This window comes from Python bivittatus, unplaced genomic scaffold (assembly GCF_059951505.1).
Source record: "Python bivittatus isolate LINGU-HERP-01145 unplaced genomic scaffold, Pbiv_v1 ctg000560_np1212, whole genome shotgun sequence".
Classification (NCBI taxonomy): Eukaryota; Metazoa; Chordata; class Lepidosauria; order Squamata; family Pythonidae; genus Python; species Python bivittatus.
This window is the reverse complement of record NW_028277083.1, coordinates 5,338,372-5,364,160: the sequence shown is the minus strand read 5'-3', so window position 1 is coordinate 5,364,160 and position 25,789 is coordinate 5,338,372. Positions and strand designations below refer to the sequence as shown.

The 25,789-nt window shown below is 42.1% G+C and overlaps 1 protein-coding gene across 1 annotated transcript; it reads left to right on the top strand.

Moving 5' to 3' along the window:
• The first annotated feature begins 7,516 nt into the window (after positions 1 to 7,516).
• FOXL3 (forkhead box L3) lies at positions 7,517 to 13,866 on the top strand. The gene is made up of 3 exons (XM_088147774.1): positions 7,517 to 7,623; positions 11,052 to 11,220; positions 13,396 to 13,866. The coding sequence occupies exons 1-3, from the start codon at positions 7,517 to 7,519 to the stop codon at positions 13,864 to 13,866; spliced, it is 747 nt and encodes a 248-aa protein (XP_088003900.1).
• Positions 13,867 to 25,789: the final 11,923 nt, after the last annotated feature.

Genomic DNA, 25,789 nt, shown 5'->3' with positions numbered 1-25,789 from the left:
GGAAGAGGTGCAGAGTTTCTATCTCCTTTTACACCAATGCCTTGGGAGGCATTTGGATTTTCTTCTGGGTGTGTAATGGTCTGTGGGAATGACCTTGGGAGACAGGAGGGAGAGCCGCAGACCGGACAACCAGCATGTAAAAGATGTCTCACCCCACAAAAGGAGAGTGAACGTGGGAAGCATTTCAGAAGGGACCCTCCCTAGTTTTCTGGAGAGTAAAAGGAAAGGAGGGGAGAAAGAGTTGCAAGATTCTGTTCATGTAACCTTACAATAAAGATAGAGCTTGTACTCCTGGTTGTGCTTCTTGTCTGGACTACCTTGCGGGGCTAACAAGGTGACAAAGTAATGTGTCGTGTCTCTGTGTTTTGGCTCTCCTGTTGCATTCCATCTCTGTGTATTTGTGTGCACTGGGAAACATGGGGCAGCCTGCATACGCTCCGCTTTGGGTCATGTGACTGGAAGGGAGGAGGGGCTTACAACGGAGGGATTGGCAGCGTTCCAGGCCACCGCCCACCCGCCTCTCCTCTGAGAATGCATTGGAGGAATTGGGGAGGGGGGTTCTCTGCAGTCCCTGGCTGGATCTGGCCCATGCTGTGGCCACTTTGGCCAGCTTCTCCCTCCACACCAGATATGGTCCTGTTCTGCTTTCAGGGAGTTCTCCTGCTGAGGCCAGAGGGATGGACAAGAGTCTTATTTCTTGCCATATAATTTATTTTCAACTTTCTCTTGGGTTGGAAAGAATAACAAGCATGGCTTATCCTGGTGAACCCCACCTGTGAGAAGCTGGCAGGATTGGCATCGGGCTGTGTTTAACAGACCATGGTTAACTGAATTAAATCCACAGGACAATGAAGCATACAGTTCCATCACATTGAGACAGAAAGTAGCCAGCCACGTTTGACCTTAGTATGCTGTGTGATCCCAATCACTGTTGGGGAGTTTTTCCTGACCCTGGAGAAACTTGGAGATACGGTTCTTTCCCCACTCAATATTCTATCCACAAATAAAACAAAATTTCCTTCAGGTTATACTCCACTCCTGTAGTTTTCATGCAGAACTACAGAAGTCGTTGGCTGTTGCCAGTTTTCCCAACTTCCCAGTCTCATCTCTAGCCCTGGGATATTCTGATGGTCTCCCATCCAAGTGCTAGCCAGGCCCAACCCTGGTTAGCTTCTTGAACTCAACAAAGTCCTGGCTTACAAATATGATAGCCTAAAATAAATCTATGAAACAGAATTCCCTAGCCTGTGTCCCTCCAGATTTTGTTGATGTTGTTGAACATCCCAAGATGGCATTGGTGAAGAGTGAGGGATACTGGAAAGTGTATTTTGACCACATCTGGTGAACCACAGGTACCTCATCCTTGCCCTTGGTACATCATATACTATACAGTGGAGGAGGAGGAGGAGGAGGAGGAGGAGGAGGAGAAGGAGAAGGAGCAGGAGAAGGAGAAGGAGAAGGAGATGGAGAAGGAGAAGGAGAAGGAGAAGGAGAAGGAGAAGGAAGCTCTGTGTGAGGAGAAGGAAGAAGAAGGAGAAGGAGAAGAAAGAGAAGGAAGCTCTGTGTGAGGAGAAGGAAGAAGAAGGAGAAGGAGAAGAAAGAGAAGGAAGCTCTGTGTGAGGAGAAGGAGAGGGAGGAGGATGAGAAGATCCTATGAAAAAGGCTCTGCATGTGAAGACTTCGAGAAACTATCTGAGCTTCTTAATTTCACACAATGGGATTGCTATCTTACTGAGAGTAATATTCCTCACCATGATGGAGGTGAAGGTTACTAACAGTAGTAGCAGTATTTTGTTTCTGCACAATATTATTATTGCTTTTCTAATTTAATTTTCCACTGCACTAGAGTGTACACTTAGAGTTTCTTGCCATTGCAGCAGCCTATAAGCCTAAGGAAATAAGCAAATAAATTCCATGGGTGGGGGGCAGATCGAATCTCAGAAGGTCCTTCCTTGTTCTGGCTAGGCAGAGAAAGAGGGGCAATATCAGATCCTGCCTAAGGTCTCTGAAAGTTCATCTGCGTTGACCTTGAGGCTCTGGGAAAGGAATGTGATCTTGCACAACTTCAACAATCCAAGCTCATATGTGCGTGGCCACACCTGTCTGAAAAGGGAACCTTGTGTCATTCATCGGAAGAGCTCTTTGGCAAGAGGAGACACCCCCCTTTGATAAGGCAACAGTTGCTTTCCTTCCCTCACTCCTTTGCTCCCCCTCCCCAAATGCTGTGGTTTTCCAGGAGCTATGCTTCATTTCCTGATTAACTGCGCATTTCCTTTGAGTTTTTTTCTTCTTCTTCTTCTTCTTCTTCTTCTTCTTCTTCTTCTTCTTCTTCTTCTTCTTCTTCTTCTTCTTCTTCTTCTTCTTCTTCTTCTTCTTCTTCTTCTTCTTCTTCTTCTTCTTCTTCTTCTTCTTCTTCTTCTTCTCCTCCTGCTAACAAGAAGCCCCATAATTGTCGACAGGCAAACTTTCTGAGATAGAAAGAACAGGGACTCCACAGAGTTTGGCTTATCTTTAGATCATACTATTTTATTCATCAAAAAGATGCTGATACTGCCCTGGATTTGTGAACAGTGTAAAGTCAGGATGGATAGATAGACTATAAAGCACAGTAATAAAATATCTAGTGCAGCATTCAGAAGGGAAAAAAAACTACAGTTTTAAATCTCTGGAGAGCTATCTATCCATATCTATCTATCTATCATCTGCTTATCTGTCTATGTCATCTATTTGCCTGTCTGTCTGTCTATCATCTATATCCATCATCTATCCATCATCCATGTTTATTGTCTACTCCCTCTCTATCTATCATCCATCCTATCAACCATCAGCTCTCTATCAGCTCTCTCTCTATCAGCTCTCATCTATCTATCTATCTATCTATCTATCTATCTATCTATCTATCTATCTATCTAACTATTTATCTATCTATCTATCATCTATCTATCTATCTATCTATCTATCTATCTATCTATCTATCTATCTATCATCTATCTATCTATCGCATCTATCATCTATCATCTATCATCTGTCATCTAGAGGGCCAGTTTGGTGCAGTCGTTCAGATGCTGAATAGAAAACAGGAGACTGTGAGTTCTAATTGTGAGTGGATTGAAAACCACCAAAAATCAAGTTAAAAGCATCAAATCACATAGGAAATTCCTAAGTAACTTAGCATGAAAGTGCCAAAAACAGAGGTAGGCTAATTCTTCATGTCTCTAAATGCTTTCCAAAAGAATCATGTATTTATGGTCTTTCAGAAGCACAATAAGGTGAAGGAGGCCTCGATATCCAAAGTTAAGGTCTTCCACAGAAGGAGGGACATCATTGAGAAGGTTTACTCCAGTATTCCTGTAGATGATATTTCCTGAAAGGAGGAACCCTCAGCGAGCTTTCTTTTTTTGATCTCATTGGGCAGGCAGATTCAATCCAGAGAAGGCAGACTCTTCTAGGTAACCAGGCCCTAAGACAATATGGCTTTAAAGACAATAGCTAGCCTGTTGAACTTCACCTAGAAGTTGTAGCGGCCAATGCAGCTCTCAACACAGAGGGGTTACTATGTTACAAATTACTGAGGTGCCCATAATTACTTAGGCCACCACTTGCTGAACCAACAGAAGCTTCTGAAGATCTTCAAGGGCAGCCCCGCATAGAGTGAGTTGCAGTAGCCCAGCTGCATGGTGTTAAGGGCATAACGGACTATCTACCACACTTCCCAATCTAGAAGTGGCTCCATTTAACATACTTAATGAAGATTTATTACAGACCGAAATAAAGTAGGGACGGGCTCTAGGACTGTTATTTTTGACACGTTCTGCTTTAGTGATTTTTATTGACATGACTCCAGAAGCCAGGGGGAAGAAACCCATGATGGAGAGCTACACACTTTTAAAACCTGTTTTCTATTGTTCAGGGAGCTGTCAGCATCAACTTCAAAATGCTAGTATTAACTGAAGGGCGATCTTCACCATTGTTAACAGAAGGGTGATCTGTCATTTCACCATGATAGATTTTTGGCTACGTGAAGCTTGATGGATGTAGAATTGCTGGTCTGATTTCAATTTAGTTGACAGGAAGCTTGTGGGTGTAAGAGAGAGAGAGAGAGAGAAACAACACCTGGCTGACTTTGGGGAAATGTAATACAGAATCCCTGACACAGAATTTGCTCTAGGCTTTATTCTGGTAGCAAAGCTTGTCCTATACCTGTTGTCGTTGTTTGCAAAAGTAATCATCCTGAAGCTAAAAGAATCTGACAGAAAGGACATTTGGGGTAATGCAAGAATTGGGTTGTCCCCCACTCATCTCAGAATTGCCTTGGGATTTCTGAGATTTTTGCGAGTGACCATCCAGGAAAACTCATACATTTCTATGAGACCCTTAGACCATCTTAAGTAATTAAGTTACGTTTGAGTTGAGATCAGCTCCTGGTGACTTCATGATACAACTGTTTCATTTTCTTGGCAACCACACAGATGTGGTTTGGTTTGCATTTTTCCTGGGTATTTTTTCAACTTCCCAGTTGACTTCCCAACCCAATACTAGCCTGAACTGATCCCACTCAGATTTTTGCAGCTGGGCTTTGATTTAGTTCAAAAGCTATTCAAGCAAATCTCCGCATTGAATGGGTTTTTCGAACCAGGTCAACAATTTGGATTGAATAGTCAAAGTGAAGTGAGCACCTCCCCATGGATTGCACACTTCAGAATAGTTGATTCAATTTTCAGTTGAAGCAGAAGATCACATTGAACCAACCCCATCCTGTGCTTCAGATGGAGTCAGCTCAATTGCCCAACCCAGTCTGAATCTGAATTGGGTTGAACAAACAATCCAAATTGAAGATTCACTTTGGATTGAAGTCAATCTTCACGATGTCTTCATCTTACCTCACAGGTTCTTCTGTTATCAAAACAAATTAAAATAAAGTGTTTCTCCTGATCACAAAAAAGCTTGCTCATCTCAGTGCTTCCCACCCCATTCAGAATGGTGAGATATTGATATAAATAATGATACAGAATATTTTGTCTATGAAAGCTTATGTCATTGTAAAATTTGCACAGATGGGGTTTAAAAAGTAATCTTTCTTTCTTTCTCTTCTCTTCTCATTTTTTTTCTTTTTCTCTTTCTTCCTTTTTTCTCTCCTTCCTTCCTTCCTTCCTTCCTTCCTTCCTTCCTTCCTTCCTTCCTTCCTTCCTTCCTTCCTTCCTTCTCTCTCCCTCTCTCTAACAATTATGAAATGATTTGCACATACACACACAGACTCAAAATCCTGACTTTAAGAAAAGATACAGCTGCAGGTGAAAAGTTCTTTCCAAGGCTGTCATAATGATAAAATATCCCAATTTCATGTGAAGCTTTTATTTCCATTTAGGTTCATGTTGTTGTAACCAAAAATATAAAAAACAAATCTTCTACGACATTTTCATCATCTGCTTAATCGCCCAGATCAAATAGTTTTTACAGCTTTGCATTCTGGAAATATGCATTCTAAAAAGGAAAGAAAGGGGGCGAAAGGGGGGAACAGCACAGGAAAATTATGGTTTTACAATAACAGCACGGATGGGTTACAGTGACTTTGGTAAAATTGTAATGGCCAAACAGATGCTCAAGGAAAACTACGGCTCAATTTCATTTTCTGTAAAAATTTTGACACCTGTTAATGTTGCAATTGAACCATTAAAGGCATTTCTTTATTTCTAGGGGTAGCCTTAAATATCTAGCAGAGCAGAAAGGGACTTAGAAGGCATTCAAACGGTAGAATTCAAGATATTCTGGAATTCGGCGATAGGTTGGTAAGCTTTGCTCGATGCTTTTCTTCATTTATTTCAAATAAATATGGGGTAACTTTTCCTGCAATCCTACAAGCCTTGTGTGGGTCCCAGAGACCATCAAAAATTATCCAATTGCAATTTTTAATCGGACTTCAAGAGGAGAAATGACAATCTTATAATACAGATTGGGGGGAAGGGAAGGGAAGGGAAGGGAAGGGAAGGGAAGGGAAGGGAAGGGAAGGGAAGGGAAGGGAAGGGAAGGGAAGGGAAGGGAAGGGAAGGGAAGGGAAGGGAAGGGAAGGGGGAAGTCTCCATGTGATCAGGACCCCTCACCTGACTTGGAGGATGAATCATGGCAACCATCCAGTCCCAGGATGCACAAGTCAATGAAAATTCAAAGGCAAGGTCTGGGTTCGCACAACTACCTTAACCTGGTTACTTATTCTGTGATATGAACCCAGTTCATTTAATGACTTGATGGTGCAACAGATTGTGCAGATCCAGAAAATGGGTTAATTCTGTCCTCAAATCCAGTGTATCATAGTTCTCTTCTCCCTTGGAAAAAAACCTTAAAGCAAATGGGAAGACTTTTTTTTACCCCTTGTAAGTTCCTACATTTCCATCCTTGTTCAAATCCAGCAAGCATCTTCCAAACCAACAGCAACTTTGCACTGGCCACCCTCTATTAGTGATCTCCTCAAGATGTGCCTTCGAATTCTCCTATCACCTACACCTCTGAAGGACCTTCCCCTCCTTTTCCTATCATGCTCACTCTTGAATGAGCTGCCTTTAATTCGACATCACTTGTTGGAAACCACTCCAAAGCATCTGTTTCTGCATATCTGTGTGTGCATGTAGGGTGGAAAAAGCAGGAACGTGGGGTGGGGGGTGGGGAGGAAAGAGAGAGCAAGAGAGGGAGATGATCAAATTGTTACAGGATTGGATGCCAACACAGAGAGTTATTAGCTAATTCATCCTTCAGATCAAAGCCCACACATGGAGCTCTCTTGCCTGCAGCTATTATGCTTTTCATTTTTTAAAAAACTTTCCTCCCCGTCCGTGGTCCCTCTTTGACAGCACTCATCCTCCCCCTCTGTTAGTGACAAAACAAATTGTCCATCATCAATTTGTTTTAAACGGAAGGTGGGCCGTACAGAGAGCTGTCCCGAGAGTTTTTGACTGCTACACGCCAGGAGTTGGACTTCTAAAAAAGCAAAGAGTATGGGATGAACCTCAAGATTCATCCCTTCCATTGTATTCTGAGTAAAAACGCAACCCAGAGGAAGCCAAGGAAGAAGGAAGAACCCCTTCACCTTTTCAAGAATATTAACTTTGCCTTGCTCTCCACAGTAGGCAAGCCACGTTGACGAGGTCCTTGCCCACTTGGGACCACCCAGGGAGACCCAGTGCCTTGTTCCCGGCAGAAAAGTCACCCAAGTTGAAAGGTTCAAGAAAGACGTTCACCCCATTTGAATCAGTCTGATGGCTGCTTTCTTCAGAGCGCAAGGGAGAATGAAAGAGACCAGCCCATGGTAAATATCCTGAGACATGGGTGGTTTGGGACTGGAGTATCATAAGAAAAGTGTGAGGGTGGGGGTAGAATTGGCCAGTGTGCGCATGAAAGAGAGAGAGAGAGAGAGACAGAGAGGGCGGGTGGAAGAAGAAAGGGAGGAGAGAGGCAACCATAAAGAAGCATCACTATTCCACCTCTTCCCTCATTCTCAGGAGCTAAAATAAATCCAGGAAAAAGAATGTTTGATAACACACAATACCCTTATAACTGCTTTAATTATGATGGAGACGATTACCCTACCTGCACTTCAGATGAAGAGAAAAGATTCACCCGACCAGCTTACAGGTAAGTTGAACTTTTCAAGCTGCATGTGCATAATTTCAGCGCTTAGGAAAATATTCTTCTTCTTTCTTTCTTTCTCTCTCTCTCTCTCTCTCTTGGCCACTGCCCTTCACAAGGATCTTGGCAAGGACGGGGAGGCAAGATGAGAAAGTTGATTGGGTTGGAGATATTTCTTTGGGGGGAGGAAGAATAAACCACGGAGTATTTTTCAAATAGCTCTTTTGTAGGAAAGAGTAAATGATGAGAAGCGTTAGATTGCGACGTTCACGTTCAGGTGGGTCAAAAGACTAAATTTCATACCGATGTGTGCCTCCAAAGGTAGTTGAGATGTGGCTGTCAAGACTGAAAACTGGTATCTTACATATATCTCATAAATCCCATTTTTTTCAGTTAGTTTCAGACTTTTGCAGATGATTTGGTCACCTGCAATTAATGCCGATGAAAGGATTGACAGATTAAATTTGCACACTGCCCAGTGGTGTTTGATTTTGGGGAAGGAAGTTAAGAAATTACTTCCAATGTGCTCCAAATAAAAATTGACCGGGCACACCGTTCTAACTCATGCTGCTGCTTTTATGATTAAATTTCCTATTGCGTAACCACATCCTATCCTCAGAGGAAAAAATATATAAATTAAAAAGCAAATAAATAAAGGGTGTCCTTCCTTGTTAAGTTCCACCAGGTAAGATAAATGCATTGAATGGATTTATTCATACTGACCTCAACTAAAAGTGCCTTTGCTAATAAATCCAAGGAGTGAGCTTTACTTTGTTTTAACCCACTAAACCTTCTGTGAAAATAATTCCCATGGAAGTCAATCGTGCAGAATCTGTCCCAGGAGAAATGCATTTAGCCCGTGCAGAAAAGCCACCAAGTGATTCCGATGCTGAAGTCACAATCTGCTACAGTTCACAGAAGTTACAGTTCTCAGAAACTTTCTGTTTCCAAAGTTACCAAGCCGTGCTTGTGCGCTTCAAAAAAAAAATCATTTTTTTTTCATCTTCCCTGCGAAGCAGAAAACAGACAGATTCCATAGCAGAACAAAGAGTTTGTAATTGCCACTGGGGGATTTGTGGACAATATCAGCAGGATATTTCCTTCATATTTAAAGGATGATCCATAGATCTGTTGCCTCCTTTTGGCCAATATGCCTGGCTAATCATGATTGCGATGTGGACCAAGAGAGAGAGTACAAGATACTTACGTCAAGGATAAAAACTTAAATGCCAGATTTCTACCTAGAAACAGATAACTGACACCAGAGTCACTTTGTGTGAGATGGGCGGCTATGTAAATGTGATACATAAAAAAATAGATAGATAGATAGATAGATAGATAGATAGATAGATAGATAGATAGATAGAGAAAGAAAAAGAAAGAAAGAAAGAAAGAAAGAAAGAAAGAAAGAAAGAAAGAAAGAAAGAAAGAAAGAAAGAAAGAAAGAAAGAAAGAAAGAAAGAAGGGAATGGTTGGGTTCACACATTTCTTCACCGCAAGCCAAACTAACTACATTCTGCCTTCTACAAACTAACCACATCCTAACACAATGTGTGAAACCAATCTATGGTGTATATACGTGTTCACCATATATATGTATGAGATCACCATTGTAATTCAGTCAACAAATCAAACTTCAAAATAATAATGGTTTGGTGCCATAGGTGAAGCCAGCCATGGTTTGACCGAGTAGCTAAAACAGGGTCCAACTTGGTTCTCCCTATGTTTCAGGACTTCGGAAAAGTTGCCCCTGATTTGGAAGTTTCAAAAATGATCCAGTTGGGCACATTCTTTGGCTGAAAACTCTGGAGAAATCTAGAGGATGGGATGTAAAGGCTAGGTTCCCACAAATAGTTGTCTGCAGGGAAAGTCAGGGACAAAACGTGTGTCATGACATTGTTATGTGAACTTGGCTGCTTTGAACTTGCATCACAATGCTACAACACAGGAACAAAGGGATAGGATTTATATGGTCAGGTTAGTGTGCATGTTTTATCATTCTGGAATCATTATGCATGACTCTGTTCCCATAGCATGCTAGACCAGATCAAAATAGCTTTGAGTGCTTTGTCGTTCACCAAGTTGAGGGAATCTAGCTGTTGCCTCAACAAGCTGGGAGAACCAGCTCATGATATGATACTGTCTTAGGTTGAAATGTCAGGACGTCACTTATGTCAGCTTCTCTGGGTGAGCTTTGTGGGTGAACCTAGGCAATATTTCCAAGAAGTACATCAAGCACTTCAAGAAATCTCTAAAATGGACATTTCCAGGGCTTTCCCATGGAGAGAGTCATAGAAGACGGTTGATAAATGCATGGGCTGTAAGCTGGAAAGTTTTCTGTTCAATGCCTAGAGTTGGTATTTATAGGCAGATGCCTTTCTCTCAATCTAAGCACACGTACACACATGAACACACGTGCGCTCACACACACACACACACACAAATATAAGACCTGTTGGATTATAGTTATGACCCATGGCTCGACTTCAACTGAATTCAAACCCCTACCCATCCATAAAGCACCTTGGGTGAATATGGATTGTTCATACTTTCTCAGCTTCACCTACTTCACTGCATCATTGGGGGACTAATGTGGCAGAATACCCCACATCCTGGATGTTGTCTTGACCTCCTTACAGGAAGAAGGGGAATATATATATGAGTGAGTGAGTGAGTGAGTGAGTGAGTGAGTGAGTGAATGAATGAATGAATGAATGAATGAATGAATGAATGAATGAATGATTTCAACTGCCCACTTGCAGAGGGATTCCAACGGATTTCTGCAACAATCAATGCACAGCACTTGACATTGTAGAAAAACCTTAGGAAAACTAAAATGCCTTCCATTTACTCTAGACTTGGGGCATTCCATCTACAGCCATGCCCCCAAATATTCCAACCTGGGGATGAGCTCTGTTGAATGCAAAAGAATTTGCATATGACATACACGTAGGATTGGGCTGTTCAATCAGCCAGGTTGAGTTCTTATGCTGTGGGTCAATGGGCCTTAAATGACATGATTACCTATTTCCAAAGGACTTCTGGAGCTTGTGGATTCAAATCTCATCAGCCCCATCCAACGTGGCCAGTAGCAAAGGACTGTGAGAGCTGTGATCTTAAATTTCAAAAAGGTCGTTGGTTGCCTTCTATAATCTGATACTACATTCCAATGATCTTTGGGGGATCTCTAGGCCACAAACAAGCCCATGTATTGTAGTTAGAATCACCAAATTTAGCTAGATAAGCTCCTGAGCCCAATCCTTGCTCAGTTCACTGTGTTCAAGGAGACTAAGTCTTGACTAAGCATGTTCAGGACAGCAGCCTCCATGCTACGGTGTCTACTGAATTCACCCATTTCAGTGCCTCTATATATCTTTCCCTTTGCATCCAACATGGCCCCATGGTTCTTAATTTATTTCTCTTTCTTTGGGCAGCTACATAGCTTTAATCGCCATGGCCATTCAGCAGAGCCCTTCCAACAAGGTGACCCTTTCCGGCATCTACGATTTCATTATGAAGAAGTTCCCATACTATCGGAACAATCAACGAGCTTGGCAGAATTCCATTCGTCACAACCTGTCCCTTAACAGCTGCTTTGTCAAGGTAAGCCTGCAAAGACTCACACCTTTGCAAACAAATGTCTCCAGTCCATGCACTCAACCTGTTCCGGCTTGGGTAGTTCCTCCAACCTATGGTTGAGTGCATGAGTTGGGCTCTCCCTTGTTCTTGATTGCCTGAGCATTTCTTTCAACATACTTTCCATGATGTTATGATTGGATGGATGGGTTAAATGTAGAGGCCACTCAACTCCAAACAACTCTGGGCAGCTTGCAAGTGAAAGAGTAAGGACACCATTAAGCAGATAAAAGAAGAACCATGCATATCCAGAAAAATATACAGTATAATAGGAAATAACTGATAGGAGCTCAGCATCCACTCTACCCAAGGCCCAGAGAACAGCCAGATCATCAGGGTGGGAGTGTATGGATCTCTGGGGGATGCTAATCCAGAGGACGGGCACTGTGACAGAGAAGGCCCATTTCCTGGGTGACACTGCTTAACTGAAGGGAGTTGACTTGATTGTGGAAGGTAGCAGAGATGCTACTGACAATGTGGTTGTTTCTCTTCCACACCTTCCCAGCACACCTAGGCCTCCTTGGCTGTCCACATTTCCCTGTTTGAGAAAGTCCCCTGGGAGGGTTTCCTTCCTGATCTCATTTCATCTTTTGAGATCAGGAAGGAAACCCTCCCAGGGGACTTTCTCAAACAGGGAAATGTGGACAGCCAAGGAGGCCTAGGTGTGCTGGGAAGATGTGGAAGAGAAAACAACCACATTGTCAGTGGTTTAAGATTAAATGGAAGCATGAGAAGCTGACCACAGGGAAGAAAACTTTACGATGAACATCCAAGTATACTTTTTGGCTACCTCAGCACTACACACGTGCAGGAACGTCATATTCCACTCAGAAGAAATTCACTGAAATTCTCTTCTCCTTCCAAAGTAAGGTCAACAGTGAATTTTCTTTCAAGCTGATTGAGAATTGGTTGTTGAAATAAAAGAAACAGGATGATCTCACTGCCTGGGTAAATGGGTGGTCCATCTTCAGCTCCTTTGCCCAGCAGCAGCAGGTCAAATGTTATTTCCCCTAATTGCTTGGACAAGAGTTGTGAATGTTGAGAGAAAGGAAAAACTATTAAAGACATGGAGAAGGACATTCTTTGAGTTGTCAGAAATGATTTTGTTTTAATTTTGCACATCCAAAAAATTGGCACATCCGAAAAGGACAAATTTCATGGCAGTATTTGCAGGTAGACCACCCCAGTCCAATGCATAGTTACCTGGATTTTTTTAATGGAAAGATTTGTTTCTGACAACAGAGATTCTACTGGACACATCTCTGGAGCTTTAGCAAAAATATCTTGGGATGGCTGAAATGCAGTCTTGCTGCTCAGAAAGGCACACTTTCCAAAATGTGCAGACATGCAAACTTTCACATTCCCACTATCATCTGTCTCATTTCAGAATTAAAAGTTGGGCCAGAGGCGATCCTAGAAATGGACTTCAGAACTTGGTCAGGCCCTTTGTAACCCAGGAAGGATGCAAATGATTCCCCACATAAGAGATGATAGGCAAGATCGAGTCCTGAATTTGAACATTCCTCCCCTGACTGTGGCATTAAAAAAAACCCTTGGTAATTTTGGAGAACATTGTTTGAAAACCACTGTCCTAATTTAAAGAAGGGGTGGAGAGAATTAAAGGACGTTATGTGGAGATCTTTTAAAATATCCATTCAGTCGCTTTGCTGTTTCTGGAAAAGCCTGAGAGAGAAAGGCTATGTAGCAGACTGAAGGGGTTATTTACCTACAATTTCTATAATTAGAGAGCCTGGATTTCAGCAACTTGTCATCGATGTTTATACGAGCCTCACATCTAAATGAAGGCAGATGTTGAGAAGGCAATATTCGCAGCACACGTGCTGACGAGTCAAGGCCACAATTCAAATGGGTGGTGGTGGTAGACAACCTGTTTCTGTAGGCTGGGCCTCAGCCTTCTGAGGTCATCATCCTCATTGTGGTCAGCATCTTCAGACCTCTGGTGCATGTACCAAGGACCTTCCCTTCCCCACAGAACCCTTGTAGGGCCCAGCCTTCTTAGATAACAGGAGAGATAATCTCAGGCAAAAAGCTAAGGTTTCCAGACAGTCTTGATAGATCCCTTTTGAAAAAGGAAAAGTAAATGATTGACAGCAATGCTGGTTTTTGTTTAATGACATGCAGGTTCCCCGAACAGAAGGCAACGATAAGGGCAAAGGAAACTACTGGAGCTTTGCATCCGGGTGTGAGTCCATGCTGGATTTGTTTGAAAATGGGAATTACAGGAGGAGAAGGAGGCGGAACGTGAAAAGGGAGCCAAGGGAAAAAAGGATGGCTGGAGAAAGAGATCCCTTGCCCACTTTGTCCCCAGTAGATTCTGTCTTTCCTGAAATCTCCTGTCCTGGTGAGACATTGGAATCCCAACCACTCAAATCTTCAGAGCCTGGTGAGTTTTTTCCAAGAGCTGCCGCCAGCCGAGAAAGTCCAAACAGCTCCTCCATCGGAAAATCTGACTCCGAAATTAAATTTAGCATTGATTACATTCTGTCATCCCCAGACCCGCTGCCAGTCCTGAGATCCCCATACCATGTGCAAGATAATAAATACCACCTCTTGGATGCTCAGCAAGTGAACGTTCAATTTTGGACACTATGAATCAGCTGGCTTGGGACAAGAGCCGGGAAAGAAGCTATGGTCTTGTCCACCTGACTGTTGGCCACTGTGTTTGAATCCATAGGATGACCTTCCTTTCTTCTCCCCACTCATCTGCAGGAAAGAAGACCTCCTTTTGCAAAGTTATTCCTTTCTCAAGAGCTCAGGTTGGGGTTACAGCCTACTCATGAACCTTTCACGCTGCTTACAAATTTGCAAAATGATTTGCAGCGAGGCTAATTCCAATTTTGTGGGGCCCAGGTTTCAACCTTCTGCTGGGATTGGGGCTCGCTTGACATGGAGTACTCCAGTTGGGCTTGCTCACCACCTTCTCACAGTGCCCCTAATACATCCAACCACATAAGACTGCTTGAATTTTTGGATGAATGAAATATTTAAAGGAGGATCCAACTGTAATAATAAAACCCTCTCCAGACAATGGGATCCAGGAAACTGGGTGCTGGTCCTAGTTCTGACTTGGAACACTGTAAAACTAAGTCTTCCTTCCTTCCTTCCTTCCTTCCTTCCTTCCTTCCTTCCTTCCTTCCTTCCTTCCTTCCTTCCTTCCTTCCTTCCATCCATCCATCCATCCATCCATCCATCTTCGTGTTTATGTTTTTCTTCATGCATAGAACGGCTTGCTATGTAATTCTTCAAGCATTATTCTAATTTAGGCATGGGCCCAGAACAAAGACCAATGTTTATATACCCCTTGCCTGCCATCTTGACTTTTTTGATCCCTTTCCCATGGACGCTCCTTGGGTGTGTAGCATTTTCTTTGGGACCCACAAGATGGTGGGACCTCAAACTCCAGAACTGTCAGACAAATTAAACAATGTGACGGGCAAAAAACCGTAAGATGAATCAGGGTCAAATATTTAAACCTTTAACTGGTTAAAGATGGAGGTTTCAGTAGGCTGATGTCACTCTCCCTGGGGTGCTTAAGTCAGCCCAAACATTTAGAGTTTGTATGTGTGTATCTGTGCACTTTTCTTCTAATATGCATTTTTGTACATTTAATTTCTGCCTTGTTGCTGGGCGACAAATGTCTTCAATGCAGTGGGGGTTTATGTGCATTTTACCCTAGTTAAAAATGTTTCCATTCTTTGTTTCTTTGTTTTTTAAACCCTAATGTATGTATTAAGCTTAGGAGTGTGGATTTGGGTCCAGTTGCATGAATGGGTTTAGGACAGGCAAATTCAATCCGCATCGAAACACAAATTACTCTCCCCACCGCTAATTTATTTATAATTCCATTCCATTAACCTGTGGGTTATGAATAAATAAAATTAAATATTAAAATTATATATTTTAATATTTATTTCAATGTGTGAAGCGGATTTGTAGGTGTGTCCCAGCTCAGATCAGAAGACAGCAGGGGAGTTATACGATCATGTTTCTGCTTCTTGGGAGATCAGTTCACCAGCTAAAAGCCAGGTGGGAAAACCCCATTTCCTCCAATTATAAAATGGAAAAATTGTGCTGCTTTACAGCAGAATTCAGCAACGTGATTGTATCTGTTTCCAAATGATAGCAGACTCCGACATGGGAAGGCATTTTTTTTTGGAAAGCTGGAATTTTCCCCCGCCTTGTGGATCGCCATGAGCAAACTGTAATTAATTTGTAGTCTACTCGCTTGTAGAATTGAGATGCAGGGTGGGGTGGGGGATGGGTTATTTCGAATAAAAAAATCATTAGGATTGGAGCAATAGTTTATTGTGCTAAGACGTATTTGCTCACATCCCTTAGTGAGGAACCACCGACTTGCTTCCTTGTTCTTCATAGGCAAATGTTATCATTCACGAATCCATCTCTTCTCTTTTTTTAATGGTTGGGATCATTTAGGAAGTGAAGTTTGCACCCCCAACACTTTCTGTTTGCAAGAGGTGATATGAAGATGGGGTTCCCTGGGTATTGGAAGACCTCAAGGCCAATTTAGGGACAGATGGTCATGGAGAAAATTTATCTATGTAGTCACTAAGGGTCAACACCAACTTGATGGCCCATAATCAGTCAATCCATCAGTCACCCTGGATATTGATTTCGATGAGACTAATCTAAACCCGGAGCAAATCCAAAACAATAAATCTACAAAGGTAGGTAAAATTTTCCCCCGATTCATGAGTGCAGAAAATAGCATGAATTTCCCTTGGGAACAACCCATGCCTTTAACCATAGAATGTTCAACCAAGGTTTATTAAGTAATTCACAATTAGATGAATTTGTACAACAAACTACAGCAGGAATTCTCAGACTGTGGATTATGACTCTCCTGGGGGGAGATCACAATTTTGTTTAAAGCGAATCAGTTTAGTGCACACGAAAGGAGAAAAAATTCACTTCAGCTTTGGTGGGGCAAACCCTAACCTAGGAGCTAGATTTTTTTTAAAAAATCATTATTTCATTTTTTATTTCTTATTTAGTTTTGTTCGTGGTGGAAGTTGCACAAATTCTTTTCTCGTTTTAGGGCACTGCAGGATTGGAAACGTTGAGAAACTCTGTTCTGGGGCATAAGCCATGAACCATCATGGCGGGGTTCATATCCCATACCCCAGGCTAAGCCAAAATCCAACTGTCAGCCCTTCCAGGTAGGCCAGATCAGGAAATAGACACCAAAAGAAATACTAGAACTCTATCGATCCAGGCTATTGTAACCGGATCTTGAAATCCTGCCTGAGTTATACCAAAGAGAATCAAGGCAGGGCCAATCTTGAGTTTCCTGCTCACGCTTCCCTATTCTCCCAGGCTAAACTCACGTTTCCCTAAGCTGCCACACACCTTCTCCAATGTTACCGGTGTGCTCCTCTACCCCAACAGACTACACAATGCTTTGATTATTTACTCGTGGCTATTCCAAGCTCAGCCATGTCATAGTTACCTGATGTCTAAGGCTCCTCCACTATTATGCAAACACCGAATCTGAATCAGGATGAAAATGAGGATTAAAATTCCCCCAAGGCTCTGGAATCTCAATTCCCTTTGACCATTCCAAAGGCTCGTCTTTCTACAAATGGCATCTTTGGCAGGCTTACCAAGGTAAGATCAATCCCTGATATTTTTGGGGGGAGGGGGGAGGGAGGGCCAACAAAGCAACCGACTGCAAAGAGATCTGTTTGGGGGAAAAGGTTACCCCTAAGTGGAGACATCCATCTCCAGTCAGAGAAATTAATCTAATATATGTTGAGATGTTGCTATTGTTTGACCCAGTTTATGTTCCAAAGGCAAGGAAAAGTTCCAGTGTCCCTGACACATTATCAAAGGCATACGTGTACCTCCGGATGCGGGTGTGTGCTTTTCAAAGAGATCAATCATCTTTCCAAACCAAAGAGGAAAAAGAAAAAACCCAGGGACATGTTTTAATTTACCTGGTGCATTGCACGCTGACGATTTCCAAACCGTATTCTGGCCCTTGAAATGAATGGCATTTAATACAGAGGGGGTATTGGCAAGACATGACCTTATTCAAATGTCGGTGCCATTACGGAGCCATTCCTGGTCTAATTATAATTAAAGACTTTATGCTTTCCTTGCAAATCCTTTTGATCAATCACTGATATTAACATTAATATCACATTGCCCCTGAGCGCCGGGCTCCCTCACAAGTGTTTACGGATCACCGGGTTTCCATTAAGGAAGATTCGAGGCACCACCGTGCGTGCGTCGCAGGCAAATGTTCGTAAAAATGGCCTTGACGTCAGAAAAAAACGAGGAAGGGAAAAAAAACTTCCAGATTTGGTCTGGGATCAGGGGCTATCATTTCTTCAGAGTTGTTGTGCTTTAGCACTAGCACGTCTGTGTGTGTGTGTGCATGTGTCTGTGTGTCTTTCATTGTCTTTCATAATACTAGAACCAGGATCATTCTCTGTAACCAAATGATTGTGAATTCAGGACTGGGATCAGCAACATGATACCCTGAAGGTACCGTTGTGCCCACAGATGTCTCTGTGGCATCTTACCTGAGTTTTGGAAGACGTTTTTGAATGAAAAATGGTGAACGGTGGGAAACTGCTGTGCTGCAAAGCAAAACAAAACACCAGCTTCTAGCAACATCTTTGTTTTCAAGGAGACCTCGAGCTCCAGCTGGCTTTCCATCAGCATTCTTAGAAATTAAAAACTGGAGGAGGAGTTCAACGCTCAGTTGGTCCAGAAGGAGGTTCACCTGACCAAAAAAGAGAGAGAAAGTGGTAAGCGGACTAGATGGGTCAAGGAAATAAGTTCACCCCTTTGCCACAAATATGTGTCCTGTGGCTAGCCAACCTCTCTCTGGTAGCCCTGGAGATGTTCACCCAGGAGATGTTCCCACAGCCCTGCCAACTGGTGCTAATGGTCTTCTCCTGTACAAGATCAATAACGGGAAGGATTCATTCCACAAGATGCAGTGATGGGCGCCCATTTTAGAGGGTGAGATATGGCAAATTGGTAACTAGAACTGGAGCGTGTCCAAGGCTGGTTAATGGTCCTGACCTTTTAAATGTAGTGGTAGAGCAAAACCATCTTAGATATTGGACACGGTGTCTATTGGGAGCAGAGGCATCTGGAGGGCAGCCCAAAAAATCAAGATGGCCGCAACAACCATGGGATCAAAGTCCTTCCCTCTTTTTAAAAAGTGACCAGGACTTTGATCATGTGATCACAGATCCTATCTTGACCTTTTTGACCTCCTCCTGTGGGCCCCTCAACAGAGGGACCAATATATGTTTTAAACAACCATGTGGGTACCCTCAGTGGTGAAGGGCTTGGGAATGTCCACCTTCTGTTATTCTGTTTTAAAAAATAAAGGGAAAGATCCTGGTCACTCTCTACTGCCCCCAGCTGTGAGGCACCATTTATTTTGTAAATATGAGGACCCCTTTGGCCCTCCAGGAAAAAAAAAATGTTCATAAAGAGTTGTGCAAAGATTTGCCTGTATGTCTAGCATACCCATTTTCCCTATCTGTGTCCTTTTCTCACAGATCTTTTTTTCTGCGATAGGAAATGGCAGCTATGTCTATACTTTTCTTTTATATGTACCCCATATATGAAATAATAAACTTAAAGTTCCATGCCATGTTCCTATTTCATATTGGCTCTTCTATATATTTCAGAGGGTCCAAAATCTGTTTATTCAGATAGATGGTTCCATCCAGCCAATTTCTCATGCATCATTATCTGGAAACATTATATGCAAATAAAATCTGGAACTCCACCACATCTTCCTTTTCAAATGGACTGAAAAATCAGAGAAGTTTGTGGCTTAAACCCGATTCGGTTTCCCATTTATAGTGCCTAATTTCTTTCCAAGTAATAAATCCAAAATCTATTAAGAAAACACAAGAAAAGGGGTTTTTTTGAACAACGAATAATAAAAGGGAGAAACCTTTGCATATTACCTACAGCTCTGTTTTGCTATAGATGAAATTAAAACGAAGGCAAAATATTTGCAAAATTACATATTTTTATATCCCTCCAAATACCAAACGTGGTTCATGTAAATTATGGAAACATGGCTTTTCCTTTGTTGTTTTAAGTAACTATTTCCTTTGAACAAAATGAAATGCCTGCTGTGTGGTGATAACCACAGCTTATAAATTAGATGTTCTCATATACTTCTCTCTCCTGAACCCTTTCCTGCTTTATGCAATTACTTCTCTATAAGCTTTAGGCTACATCAGGAAAACAAAAACCAAACTAAAAAAAAAAAATAGAATAAAATTAACTGGGAACTCACTGAACTAAAACTTGTGTTATAAGAGATTAATAATAAACAAAGGGAGGTCATTTTACCAGGCCATTAAATGTGCGTGTATGTGTGTCCGTGGGTGCCCACATGCATATCTATCCAGAGGAAAACAAATACAATTTTAATTTGACCCATAGGCCTCCTTTTCTTCTTATAGAAATTAATAAAATCAAGATTGAGTTTTTGATGCATATCTTTTGCTGAAGGACTAATCTCAGGTGTGTGGATTCTCATGAAGCTGGCTTTGCTCAACCTGATCAGCATTTTCTGTGTCTCTGCCCCTGCTTGGGAATACCCCTCATCTTAACCAAGACATTTTGGATTGTGGCAGGATGTGAAGCTCTTTGGAAAAGAGTTTGGACTCTTTGGAGAAGACCCTGATGCTGGGAAAGATGGAAGGCAAAAGGAGAAGGAGACGGCAGAGGATGAGGTGGTTAGATGGCATCACTGAAGCAATGAGCATGAAAATGAGCAAACTCAGGGAGGCAGAGAAGGACAGGAAGGCCTGGCGCAATATGGTTCATGGGGTCACGAAGAGTCGGACATGACTTAATGACTGAACAACAACAACAAAAGGATGTGAATGAAAGGATAGATGAGAGAGAGAGAGAGAGGGAGGGAGGGAGGGAGGGAGGGATGGACGGATAGATGATAGATGATGGACACAGAGACAGACAGAAATGTACTTGCAAGCCAGGTTTGTGTAGAACTGGTTTGCTTTTTGTGTGAAAATACAGTCACTGTAGCACTGGGGGTTAGGATTAGGGTTTCCCTTAACCTGCTCCCTCGAAGATGTGTTGGACATTCATACCCAGTCCTTCAGGCCCAGGTGGTCAAAGGCTGTTTCAGGCTACATCCAACAGTCATTACCTTTGTACGTTTCGCACCCCCTTATCATAAATCATAAACTTACTTCGAGTTTAGTTAGGTATGCCATAGAGGCACAACGTTCCATCTACATGCAGAAGGATTTTCCACGTTGAGGCACTTCATGCTAACTTCAAGAAAAAAGTCCCCGGGATCTCTGCAATCTCTGCTGTCTAACGGCCCCATTTATTTGTGGAAATATGAGCATCCATCAACTGTATAAAACTCAGTGTTTCATTAGCTGCTTCACCATGGTGGCAGTGGTGTGGGAGGAAGCTATTAATTTAGTCAAGTTCCTCACAATGAACTGTAGGTTGCTGTACTACCAGCAACTGATGGGGAAAAAAATAAATGTTAAGATTGTATTAGATGTAAAGGTTAATCCATAAATCAAAATGAAAATGTCAGTTGCCTTTTAACATTGATTGAGATGTAATTTGGTGTCGGTTGTGCAACGTTTTCTTATATAAATTCGCAAATCCTCTCCTGTTAGGAGCCCCGGTCTTTGTAACCCGAAACAAATTAAGTCATTTGTTTTGTTTATATAACCACGTCAAGATTGATCACCTTGTTCCTTTATATTATTCATTTTTTTGCTGGTTCCCCATCGATCGCATTGTCAAAAGGAAGCAAATATTTACACCTGTCTGTTGAAACTCTGACGAGCAAGCCATGTGGCGTATGATTTCTATTAATTGACTGAAAAGATCATTTCACCAAGGGCATAATTATAATATTTTACAATATCCCAGACTTCAAAAAAACCAAAGGAAAAAAAAAACAACCCCTCACAGGCTAGAAAAGACATCTGCCTAGAAAAGGAGGTTGTAAAAAGGTAACACGTACCTGTGAATTTTTTTTGGAAAGATACATTCCTTCAGTGCTTGATTCTGGACATGTTTTATTCAATGCAACATTGCCCTCAATCGCAATTACTTTTTTAAATAGAAGAAAACAGGAGAGCTTTTTAAAATGATCTTGCCAAAAAACAACTGCCCTTCAATTAGCTTTTGTACTAAGGAATTTTATGCTAAACATTATCCAATTTTACATTAAACATTTACTGCTTGATAACATTCCAGGAGGGTCACTAAGATCTCATTCAAATAGTATATTCAGTCTGATGAATCATACCAATTTTAATTGTCAGTTTGACATGATGAGTCAAATGGATTTGCCTTCTGAAGCCAACTGGATAAAGAAGTGTGAGCCCGCATGCTCAGAAGTCCATCAACTTGCCCAAATGATGTGAAAACACTCAATTCAATTCGACTCCTCAAATTGATTCAACAATTCGGCAGGATGATTCAACCAAGTCATCTCGAAATCAAATCTTTGCACTGAAGCTTGACTTAAGTTTTGTCAGTAGCCATAAGAATGAGGAAGCCACCTTGCCACACTAAAGTCTCAGTTTTGCCTTCTCCTCAGTGTAGTATCTGTTTTCACTTGCTTGTAACCAAGGTTCAGTATTTCCTATAGGCTTATTCTTGGTCTGCTGTCCACATGTCCATGTAAGTTTAGGGCAAACGTTTAATGATCAGAGCAATGTGTGGAGTTCTTCTCCACCATTCTCAGAATACGCTTCTGGGAGGACTTAAGGCAAGTGTGGCATCTAATCTGAAATCAAAATAATATGTAATACAGGAAGAAACTTACGAAGCTTACATCACAATTGCACTCTATTGTGCCTCCTGAAAATTGAAAGAATCTTGATGTAGCCATTTTTCCAGTTTTATCTTTATCGTAATCTATAAGGTTGGCTCTCATAAGTGAAAATAACCATGACCTTTCCCCCCAGTCTTCTTCTAATCCAACACTTTGCTCTACACTACTAGCAAATGATTGAAACGTACAGGCCAATTTAGGGCGAAATGGGTCAGTATTTTAAACATGGAAGGAAATAGATGGAAGAACATACATTAGGACACTATTGGCGTGATGATGAATCTTCTTTTGCCCACCCCAGTGACACCTATGTCTGAATGCCCTCCAGATGTATGGATTTCTACTCCCAGCATTCCCCAGTCAGCATGTTCATTGCTGAGGATTCTGGGGATTGAAGTTTACACACCTGGACTAACTGAGATGAAACATGACAGCCTTCCCAAAATGATCAGCTTTCCAAATCTATGGACTGAACTGCTTATGCTCCCCAACTAACATGGCCATTGCTGAGAATTCTGGGAGTTGAAGTCCACACACATTTGGAGAACATGTGGGTTGGGCTATAAAAAGACTTCACTTTGGTATGAATTAGGTGAAGCAGCCACCTTTGGAAGTAAGGGGGCAGCAGAGGACAACATTGCTTCCCCCTGTATTTTCAGTGCTTATCTAACAATTCAGTTGTTACTCTTGGTTTTAAGGGTCTGGACCATTTCAGATACCAAGGTGCTATCCAACGGTTCACACCACAATATAGAGTCACTTGCAGTCACTTCAGAACAGGCAAACTCCAACGTGAAATTCCAGAATATCAATGGATGCAAATCACAACTTCCAAAGACAGTGGTAACTATCCCAAGGACGATGTCTCCACGAAAGGAAATCAAAAGTAAATAGCAGATGTAGAGCGGGCAAACTGGATTAGGATCCTGTAGGAAGCTGGGAACAAGCAGCCATGGGTCAAGCCAAGTCTTATAACCAGAAAGTGAATCAGAATGTAAGAACAAGCCTGAAAATCAGGGAAAAAGATAATAACATTCCAAGTTGGGGGATCTGTGGCCCTCTAGATGTTGAACTGGTTTCCAGCATCCTTCATCAATGATCATGTTGGATGGGTTGCTGTAGAGTTGGAGTTCAACAGCATCTCAAGGGCCATGGATTCCCCATCCATGCTCAGCTGGATCAGGAAGCCTTCTGACACTGTATCCTATCCAGGAAGATGATCATCAGACTAGGTGGGTGCCCTTCATTTAAGGCCTGATCTTGCAGTTCATCACCTGGAGCTTCTCCACACAGATTCCAACAAGGGCATCAGATGCCCATTTAAGATGCTTGGTGTTGTATTTCTGCTCAGTCCATTCCCTTAAGAATTCTAAACTTTGTAACGGACCTTGTTATTTCGGTTCTCCATCCCCTTTCTTCTGCGCAAAGCAAAGAGACCTATCTGGGTTTCCAGACTTGCAGGTGGTTCTTTACCAACCAGAGATGTAGAACTAGTCTTTCTTTGGGGAGTCTGGCCCAAATTGATGCATCTTCATTCAGGCAATTATCCACCAGCTTTCACCTATCCTGAAGGTTGTAGTGCAGTTCTCAACTCAAAAAGGGGAAGGGGGGAGGAAAAGAAGTCAAATCTATGCAAATTTAAAAACACAGATTTTAAAGGGAAATATTTCAGAACTATTTAAATTTCCATGGGGATGTTTTCCCTTTGTTCAAAAGGAGGAATTAGTGCAAAAAAAGATAGAATGAACACAGATGTGAAAACACACCTGGGCTTCATAGACTGAAAACAGGCTGATGTGAGCACCCAATAACTGAAGTTATCGAGGAATCAGCAACCCCCCCCAGATTCCACTTTGTTTTTCAGAAACCAGATTAGATGGGAGAAGAGAATAAGGACATTTTCCAAGGTGGGCACAGATGCCTGGCACTCACTCTTTCTTCAGGATGTTGCTATGTCGCAGTGCAATCTACAGGCTTTCCAATGTTTCCATGGGCAGATCCTGAATGCATTCCCTGAGAGAAGAACAGCAGAAGATTCAAAATGTGGTGTGTCCATCTGGGGTTTTCTAGAGCTCATTGATGTATCCAGGAAAGACCATCTGCATTTCCTGGCCTGCTGGCAAGGGGAATTCCACTACATCAATCTGCAATCCAGCAGAAATAAACCTGTTGCCATGGACTAATCACTTCAGAGGGATTACCAACAGTTTGAGACATTTTCTAAGAGGCTGGGAACTTCCCCAGGAACGTGGATGGATTCCCCTTTCCCAGGGAGCCATGGGCAAGCTGTTTCTCTCTCACACCTATGTGTATACACACTCACTCCTTTGCTTAGCTTTAATACTGACACACTCCTTGAACCATTTGGGCCCGGTTGTACAGTTGGTTTTCTTCCAGTAGTCCCTACACAGCTGTTCACTTGGAGAGCCAACATAAATAGTGTGAACAGCTTAGGTACTTTCCCTAAATTCACCCAATTAAACCTGTCAGAAACAAAACATTAGCCAGCCGACAAAGTTATTTAAGAAAGAAATGCCACCCAATGTTTGCTTTTTCCCACAAGATGGCAGTAGAATTAAAGATTTCGGCCCAAGGATTTTTCTGGAAGCTGAGGCGTAGCAAGAGAGAGGTCCAATCACTGTCCACCAGCAGTTGTTCCAGAGAAATTTTGGACAGTCATGTTCCTTCTCTTTGTAGAAATAGATAGATGCAGCTTGCTGGGAAGTGTGAGGAGAAATCTTGTGTTTCAAAGCAAATGTATGCTTCTTTCTTCTCCCACCCTCCTTTCAGACATCTAGCTCTGCAGAAATTGCTTCAATTTCTACATCTGTGCATGTTAGGTAGCCTGAAGCCATACGTTTCCAAATTATGAAGTGATTTTCCTTGAAAAAAGCCTTGAAAAGTCACATACTCTCCCGGAGCACTTCCAACAACTGCTTGTGACCTTAGGCAAGGAAACACAAGAGCTTCTAGTGTTGATTGACAACAAGGAGGACCAAGAGGTCTATTTAGGAGGTACTCAGTCTGCAAGTCCTCTCACTAGTACCTTTAAAATAGGTTGGCCACCTTACAGACTTCAGGCCTCAGGGGTTTCTGACGTCCCTTTTTTTGTGGCCATTTGATCTTCCTGAGGTATGACACCATCATAATAGTCCTGGGAATCTGAATATTGCATAATTTAGTTTATTGACATTATGCATAGATTGATTGATCACTAAATAACTCAGGCATCTACTTCCCATTTCATAAAGATCTTAATCTTCAGGGCATCTACCCAAAACCTGCCTGATCAAGAAGTTTTAATCTGCCTCCCCTTGAAAGAGTCCTTTCTTACCCTTTCATATTATGGAGTAGCAGCATCTTACAGGGCCCAACTGGTCCTGAAATATCTACTCCGGGTGGCAATGTGGTGTGTTATTAGATCAGGACTGTGGAGAGCTAGGTTCAGTTCCAGTCCCTGGGTGACTTTGGGTATCTCAACCCTACCTACTCTATACAGATATTGTTGCCAAAGTGAAGAGTTCAATGGTTTGTATGTCACCACGAGCTCCTGGAGGAAAGGTGAGATAGACATTGAATAATAAATGCTTGTTGGAAGTCAGTTGTGAAGCATGCAAGTGGCAATCATATGTCCATGGGACACTATGATGGTCATAAATGTCTGCTGGTTGTGAA

Coding starts and splice junctions, on each gene's coding strand:
- FOXL3 (XM_088147774.1), top strand. CDS start 7,517: ATGTTTGATAACACACAATACCCTTATAACTGCTTTAATTATGATGGA. Junction 7,624..11,051: donor TTCACCCGACCAGCTTACAG/GTAAGTTGAACT, acceptor TTCTTTGGGCAG/CTACATAGCTTTAATCGCCA. Junction 11,221..13,395: donor TTAACAGCTGCTTTGTCAAG/GTAAGCCTGCAA, acceptor AATGACATGCAG/GTTCCCCGAACAGAAGGCAA.